This window comes from Aethalodelphis obliquidens, unplaced genomic scaffold (assembly GCF_003676395.1).
Source record: "Aethalodelphis obliquidens isolate GAN/ISIS:26980383/991018 unplaced genomic scaffold, ASM367639v1 scaffold23, whole genome shotgun sequence".
NCBI lineage: Eukaryota > Metazoa > Chordata > Mammalia > Artiodactyla > Delphinidae > Aethalodelphis > Aethalodelphis obliquidens.
In genome coordinates this window covers 2,488,317-2,496,399 of record NW_020837967.1, presented here as the reverse complement: position 1 = coordinate 2,496,399, position 8,083 = coordinate 2,488,317, and the positions used below count along the sequence as shown (strand labels likewise).

General features: G+C 40.6%; 1 protein-coding gene across 2 annotated transcripts in view; it reads left to right on the top strand.

Annotated features, from left to right (window-relative positions):
• Window positions 1–732: 732 nt before the first annotated feature.
• The window catches only part of PRKCQ (protein kinase C theta), a 109,783-nt gene continuing 102,432 nt past the window's right edge, over window positions 733–8,083 (top strand). Inside the window, exons 1-4 of one of the 2 annotated variants that reach the window (XM_027121574.1) lie at window positions 923–1,027; window positions 3,420–3,532; window positions 4,031–4,230; window positions 7,764–7,824. In XM_027121574.1, coding sequence (XP_026977375.1) covers window positions 3,481–3,532; window positions 4,031–4,230; window positions 7,764–7,824 — 313 coding nt within the window. In that variant the 5' untranslated portion in view covers window positions 923–1,027; window positions 3,420–3,480. Of the gene's footprint in view, window positions 1,028–3,419; window positions 3,533–4,030; window positions 4,231–7,763; window positions 7,825–8,083 lie in introns of both variants that reach the window. The other variant, XM_027121573.1, reaches the window with a different exon arrangement.

Sequence of the window (8,083 nt, the reverse complement as noted above, 5' to 3'; positions counted from 1 at the left end):
AAAACTGGTTCAAGAGAAAGAGGAAGCAAAGACGTAACTATCACTGAATATCAGGCAATAGTTTCAGATTCATGGAACCTCATGGAAAAGTAGGTTCAAAAAAGGGTTGAAGTAAATGGACAAAACAAAGACAAGGAAGGAACAACAGGTGAAGAATCAGACTGGAAAATTCTGGAATTTGTAGCCAACACTACGATGATTTTCACCGATATCTCCGGGAAAGTGTAATTATTAGTTCTTTGGCTTTTACGAAGGACTTTGTTTCTCCTTCCACAATGAAGTGGTATTTTACGGTGGTCAGTGATTTAGGGTTTTTAAGTGGTTTGTAATATTCAAGAGCTTAATTTATCTATATGTATATGTATATGTGTGTATGTGTGTCTAAACTAAACAGAGATCAGCTGCTGAATAGATATCTAGAGCCAATTCCATCACACACATAAATAGCCCATGTAAGAATTTCGTGGTGTCATGTTCAACTGGTGTGACTAAAATAGACGGACTGTTTGTAAACTCATTTTCTTATTACTGCGTGTTGTTTCCTGGGTACCTTCTTGAATAATATTGATAGAAGAAATAAAACGTTGGAAAGCCTCTGCTTCTCTCTGCAACTATTAAATAAAACTCCATTCGATTAAGAGTGGAACTTAGGTCTAACTGACAAGGTTCAATAACGCTGAAGTCCTGAACGCCACTTTCTCTGGCTAGTCAGCCTGTGGTTTGGGGTGAGCCCAATAGTGTACTGCGCAGAAGGGGAAGTAAAACATTTGTTTGAATGGATAGTTGAGCCATTTCAGGCTCTGGCTGTCAGAGATAAAGCACTGGTTAAGTGGGGGTGGGACACCCACAATAATATATTTCACAGCCCCCAAACAGCTTCTGTCTTTTGTCGCTTTTCAGGGAGCGGCCATGTCACCGTTTCTTCGAATTGGTTTGTCCAACTTTGACTGTGGGTCCTGCCAGCCGTGCCAGGGAGAGGCCGTTAACCCTTACTGTGCTGTGCTTGTCAAAGAATATGTTGAATCAGGTAAGCTTGAGTGGGTGGTGTAGGTGGGGTGGGAGAGGAGGAGGAAGACCCTGCTGTGAACTGGGAAGCGAGGTCTTCTGGGATCTTCAAGGTCATCTGGCGCAGCCTAATTTTCCAGCTCAGGAAACTGATACCCAGGGAAGCCAAGTGCTTTCTCAAAGGCATACGAGCTTAGTAACAGCCTCTGAACTAGACCTGGTCTCCTGCCTCATGTTCTACAATATTTCATGGTCCCATTTTCCACATAAACAAAGGAAAGGGGAAATGAGTTGAGGACATTATTGTGAAGAGTTAACGGGGGGAAAAAAATCTACTTTAATGAGCTGAAGTAAAACATGGTGGTGTTAAGTCTGGTTGTTGTCAATGATTATAGATAAAGTCTGCATAATCTTAGAATTAACCCCAAAGATGGTTTACTGCTTCTTTGGCCAAGCTCAGATGAATAGTACAAAGAACATATGATTAGCGCTTAGAGTCCAAATTACAGAAAACTTAACTTCTGTGTTTACTAAAACCCTGGTTGAGTGAAAGAATACTCATAGTTTGTCAAATTTAAATATTTATGAGAAGTTCATGGTGAGGGGGAGAGAGTGACAGTCTTCCCGGATTCCTTTGTGGGTTTAAATCATTCCATTAAAATAATTACTCTGTCTGGAATCTCTCCATGATCACTTCAACTGTTCCCACCCTCCCTGATCCCTGCCTCTGTATTTTAAGATTCTCATGGACTTTCTTAAAAAAAAAAAAAGGCAGAAGGAAGTTTACATCCCATGATTTTTCCAGCTTCACTGCCTTCCCACACACATTCTGGTTTTCACAGAGACTTCGTAGGGAAGTCTGATTGCCACCAATGCAGAGTCCCAGGAACAATAGGAGCCATTATAGTTCGTTTACAGAGAAAGCATTTATGGAGCACCTACTGTATACTGGGTCAGAATACGTGCCTTTCCTCTAGAGCTTCTTTCGTAGCAGAGGAAGATAGGCAAGAAAGAAAAATGTCATGTAGTAAGTCACGTGCAATGAAGACATTAAAGCAGGGTAGTGGGGAGACAGAAGGATTGGGGCTGGAGAGGCAGGTGGAGAGAGACCAAAGTCCTCAAAAAAATAGTCCTTTAAGGGGGTGACATTCACAGGTGCAAGAGGAACCTGATTTTGCAGTTGAGAACCTCCGGCTAGATGTTTCCAGCTCAGAACCCTGGGGTTTCAAATCGTGGTGTGTTGGCTTTTCTCTCCCTTCTAAGACTTCTGCTCTGTGGTTGACTGACTTCAGCCTTCCAGACCCTGTGAGCACATGAAAGCGGGGAAGACTGTCTGATGATCTCGATTTCCCTTCTGCCCAGGTTTCTCTCCTGTTTAGTTAAAAGTGAGAATGGCATTTGCTCCCAATCTAAGACCTTTCAAAGGTCACCAAAATCTTTGAAGTGTGCAATGTCTGAGTTTTTCAAAGCTGCTTTCGACTTAATGTCCCCGGGATCCAGTTCCCTTTACAACCACAGCTCTCACTGACATTTGCCTCTTGAGAGCCTTTCTAAAATTTCTTCTTCTTTTGGCCTTGCCTTTGAACTTAGTCTAATCAGCCGTGTGGATCCAGAGAACGTGTCGAAAAAGACTTTGTTTTTCCAAAAGGTTAGGCTGTGGAGTTTAGAGGTTCGGGGTGTCGATTTTGTTTTAATTTTGTTCAGCAAAGAAATCACTCTGAACATGATCATTCAAACATTACTTCTCTAGAGTTTAAGCACATTTCAGTCTTGGGGGTGTGAGGCTGCATTTTACGTAAAGCAGTAGAACAGGGACAAACAGGACACAGTGCTGTCCGTCTGGGAGCCTCTGAAAATGGCAAAACCCACTTTAAGTAGATAGGAGCCTGAGTTCTGGTTCTCTTTTTAAGTGATTGCAAACATTACTGAATGAAGGTGTAAAAAATGCCTTGCCGTGGGAATTTCTGTCCTTTTTCGGGGTGTGGAGAATGGTTGCGGTTGGGAGGAATTAAAGGAATTATGAGGGGTGGCTTCAAGCCTGTGGAAGTAAAACGGTACTCCGATCACTAATATTGCCGTTGCTTTTTCTTATAGTCCGATCCTGAGTTAAATTTCTTTTAAACGAGACATAAAAATCTTCCCCTTCCTATTCCACGCTCAACACTGTCAGAGTTTATACCGCTAATAGCCAGGTTTACCTAAAATTTGAAGTCTCAGCTTCTTCAAATCCTTGTATACCTCCCGAAGAATAATTTAGCAAATGCTAAATGCCCGTTCTGCTTTTAGCATCATGCGCCGGAGAGAATCAGGATTCAGAACTGCTTTGTTGCCCTGTTTTAAGTGAATTTTTCCTTTTGCTTTATCAACATCTCTGCGTTGCTAAATCTGCCACTTTGTGTGCTTATGATCACAAGAAACACACACTGAAATACAGCTGCAGTTTTCCGCTCCTGAAATGATTAAAGAACAAATACTATGGAAAATCCAATATGGATGAAAGATAGGACAACACTGCTTAATCCCACGAGTAAGTCCAGTCGCCTGGTGGTTCTGGGGAAGTTCCCTTAAACTATATCATCCTGACCTTGGCTCCTGGACCATTTCCAGGACCCCCACCAGACTGCAGGTCTACAGCCGGCTTCACTGGCTCTGGGGATGGGGACCACCACCCCTCCGGAATACTTGTTAATTTTTGCTTAGGGTGCATGGCTTATGTAAAATATATCCTCATTTGCAAATGAGGGAAGGAAATAACGGCTCATGATGTCTTAAAGGTTTTGCCTCTTAGTGTATTTATGTCAAATGGAAAAGTTTTAAATATCTTTTTAAAGGAGCACTCATTGTAAGCCTGAAATTATGCCCCTGTATCTTTCAGATCAATCTCTAATTCCTTTACGTGTTATTTTTTGTTCTCCCAACAGACTGATATATCCCGGAGAGCAGAGGGAATAGGTGTCACTGTTGAGTTGAATTATTTCCCAGGGCTGGTTAAGGGAGTAATGAGAACATATCTTTCTGTTCCTAGAGAATGGGCAGATGTACATCCAGAAAAAGCCAACCATGTACCCTCCCTGGGACAGCACTTTTGACGCCCATATCAACAAGGGAAGAGTAATGCAGATCATCGTAAAGGGCAAAAATGTGGACCTAATATCCGAAACAACTGTGGAGCTCTACTCCCTGGCCGAGAGATGTAGGAAAAACAATGGGAAGACAGAAATATGGGTAAATAGCCAAGCTGTGAGCTTTATTTTAAGTGTATATTCCATTAAGTGATAAGAACCATAGTTGAAGACTAGCTCAAGATTTCAGTGTCATCCTGAAGGTATGATACACTGGCCTTAAGTAAACTGACTCCCTACCACGGACTCATGGGTGGCTTGATAATGATGATTCATTGCAGTCTTAGAACGTACTGGTATACTCAGATCTCTTTGATTCTTATGCAAGGGGAAGCAGGTCTCTTAGGCTATGAAGAACTGTTATTGACTTATTTATAACTGTTAAAGTAAGCTTGGAAATATCACAAATTTTCCATAACTTGGGAACCTACCTGTGGCCTATTTATCAAGGCGTCACGTAGATATCAAGATATCTAGGAACCTATGTGATATCTTGATAAAATATTTTAGATAAGATGATGGGTGGATAAGTGAGAAGAGAGAGCAAAGATCCGTTTAATGTTTGCTATCTCAATCCCTGTAATTTTTTTTTTTAGCCGTAATTTGTTCCCTTAGCTTACTTTACTCTAAAAAGTACATTATACACAATCCGTGTCACCACACCAAGTTTTTGAAAACTTAGATTATAACTACTTTGGTAGCAAATGTTTAGAAAGTTAAAGGGAGAAGTAAAATATGAAAGCATAACAAATTCTAATGAAAATTTCTGGGGTACAAAAACTGAAGAAAATATACTAGTGAAAACTGCTTTTACATGGTCTGAAACTCAGAGAGTGTTTTCACATGTCTGTATCATTTATGCAAAGGAGATTCTTACCTTTCTGCTTTGTGCAGGTTCTTAAGAACTCCAGCCAAAAGATCTTCAGGTCGCAGGTTTCAAAATGGGAATGATACAAGCCTAAAACCTAGATTTTTGTGTCAATTACGTATTTTTGATCTGAAAAAAAAAGGTACTTTTTAGGAAAGTATATGTATCTTTGCTTGTATCACTAACGTAATCTTTAAAGATAAAGATATATCAAGATTTTTTCTTAAAGTTCCCTATGCTTAGATGTGTTTAGATAACTTAGTTCAGTGTGTCTGTGAGAACTTCCGCATTCAGCAGAATTCCTCTTGGGTAGCTAGTTATACAAGTAGGAAGAGTTTAAATAAGTGGATAATGTCACAGGTATGTGACTTAGTGTTAAAGGTTTATACAAACCTGGTAGGTGAGGGGGTGAGGCTGTAGGTACAACTGAATCATGGGAGCATTTGGCTAGGCTCAGAGAAAGAAGTGAGAAACTGGAGAAAGTTTTCCTCAGTTTTTTCCCCCATTCCCATTTATTTTCCACTTTCTGCCCCATTTTTTTAGAAAAAGGAAAGAGTCACCAAATCTCTAATTTTTTAAGTAGCAGGCTATTTGATTTCCTTTTCAATTAATGAGAGGATAACTATTTTAAAAATTCTTTTGTTAAGCATCACTGACAAACAAGTTGCTTTTCTGTTTGTATTTCTTAAAGTTGCATTTGATTTCTTGCCTCGACTTTCTTTGATTTTTATCCTTATCAGACTTTTTACACTTTTTGCATGTTGGGATTTTTGAGACATAAGCCCTTGGATCCTCATTTAACTACTAGCAACCTTGTTACATTTTCCACCTTTGCTGTTTTCAGGGTTATTTGTTAGTTCACTTTTATTTATAATGTTTAAAGGTCAACAGGTTGCTTTGGACTTATAGTTTCCCTTGCTTCTACTGCAGTCTGCTTTCTTAAAATTAGCTTCTTTCTTTAAAACAAACCAAAAATGATTTTCTCTGAATTGCCTCTCACTTCCATAAACACCATCCAGTTTCCAAACATTAAGATTTTTCCTTCTGCTTTCCCAAGATTTTCCCTGTTGGTGCGGTTGTCTCCTGTTCACTCTCAAAAACATAATGGACTGTCACTTTCTGTGAATGTTGTTCTTCCAGCAGCTAACTGGTTTAATTTCCTCCGTCACCACTAATTCCTGAATATCGGTATTGAATATTGGTAATATTGGTTGCAGTCACCTGGTACCAATTTTTGCCACTTCCTTTGGGACTGACCCCCTGTTCCCTTGCTCTTCTAGCTTTATTCTTGCCTCCTTATTTATTATTCCATAAACCAGAAAATAATGGTGTATATACTTGTTGTCAAAAGCACTTCTCTTTTCATTAATCTATTTAAGCTTGCATGAGAATGTGTAGATAACCAAGCAGTACAGGCTTGTCACATCATAAAATTCTAATAGTAGTGATGCTGTAACATCGACATCACTATTATGTCAGTTCTCCGAGATCTTTAAAGGTCTGGTGACAGGCACAAGGTCACCATGACCTTGAATTATTTAGCCATGATCCATATTCAATCCTGACTTTGACCAGACCCTTCTTACTATTTTTCAGTTATTCTAGTTACCCCTGGATGTAATGATCGGCAGTGCCCTGCAGTTCACCTTCGTATTCTTTTTAGCATATTTATAGTACAGTGTTACAGTTTACTGTATAATCAGTAGTGGTCAGGTTGTGTCAGATTTGCCATTTCCCCCCTTATGTCACATCACATGATTTCCTGCATCATCCCTTCTACATAATGATACTGAAATATATATATGTGTATATATATTTTTAAATTTATTTATTTGTTTATATTTTCTTTTTGGCTGCATTGGGTCTTCGTTGCTGCGCGCGGGCTTTCTCTAGTTGCAGTGAGCAGGGGCTACTCTTCGTTGCAGCGCGTGGGCTTCTCGTTGAGGTGGCTTCTCTTGTCGCGGAGCACGGGCTCTAGGCGCGTGGGCTTCAGTAGTTGCAGCACGCGGGCTCAGTAGTTGTGGGTCACGGGCTGCAGAACGCAGGCTCAGTAGTTGTGGCACACGGGCTTAGTTGCTCCGCGGCATGTGAGATCTTCCCGGATCAGGGCTCAAACTCGTGTCTGCTTCATTGGCAGGTGGATTCTTAACCTCAGCGCCACCAGGGAAGTCCTGAAATATGTTTTTTTTAAATCCCTTCCTCGACCAATCTAATTAAAATTTCCCTTAGCAGTGTGAAAATTTCCAGCACTTTCCAAAGGAAACAGGCTCTCTGTGTGAAAGAAAAAGGCCACTCCCGTTTAATACCCGATTAACCTAGGGGCAAGTGTATTCAGGCATCCTCAAAGCAGGATTTCTCTTTCCTTCCAAAGGGAACCTACTTGTTCTCCAAGTGAGCTAGTCCCCAGCCTCCATGATTCTTTTGTCACCATCAAGATATGAATCTACCCTATTACAACTCTTAAGATAAGCTGTAACGCAGGGCAAGGAAGTCACATAGAATCTGTTTTAGAATTTGGTTTCTTCCTTAAGGATGTTTTGGTCTCCAAGTCAAATTAGGTAGTTGCTGAGGTGTTTTAATAAAAGAAAGCCTATGTTCACGGATGCTGTGCTAGTCTGATGATAATATGGGTAAGTTAAGTGAAAGGGAACAGGGGTGGGCCCTGCGCTGGGGATCTCCTGCCATCACCAAACCCGCCAGTTGTGATGTCATTCAACTCAGCACTTGTGTCACATTCTGACCCTTGTTTCTTTCCTTCCTTACACCAGTTAGAGCTGAAACCTCAAGGCCGAATGCTAATGAACGCAAGATACTTTCTGGAAATGAGTGGCAAGTGGCATTTCTTATTCCTGTTTGGGGGTGTGGTGGGCATGTCTCCTCTCCTTTGCAACTTATTTCACTTTGCTTTTCTGAGAGCAAAGGAGATAGAAGCACAAGGGATTTTCTTAAAATTCCCAGTGGTGCTCAAGCATGAGTTGAATATACACTCTGTGGGGCCAGATCCACATAGAAATAGAAAACATTTATAGCATTCGTTTTTAAATGGTGTGAATTCGTATGCCCAGTGCTTTTCTAGTCTGTCTGTATT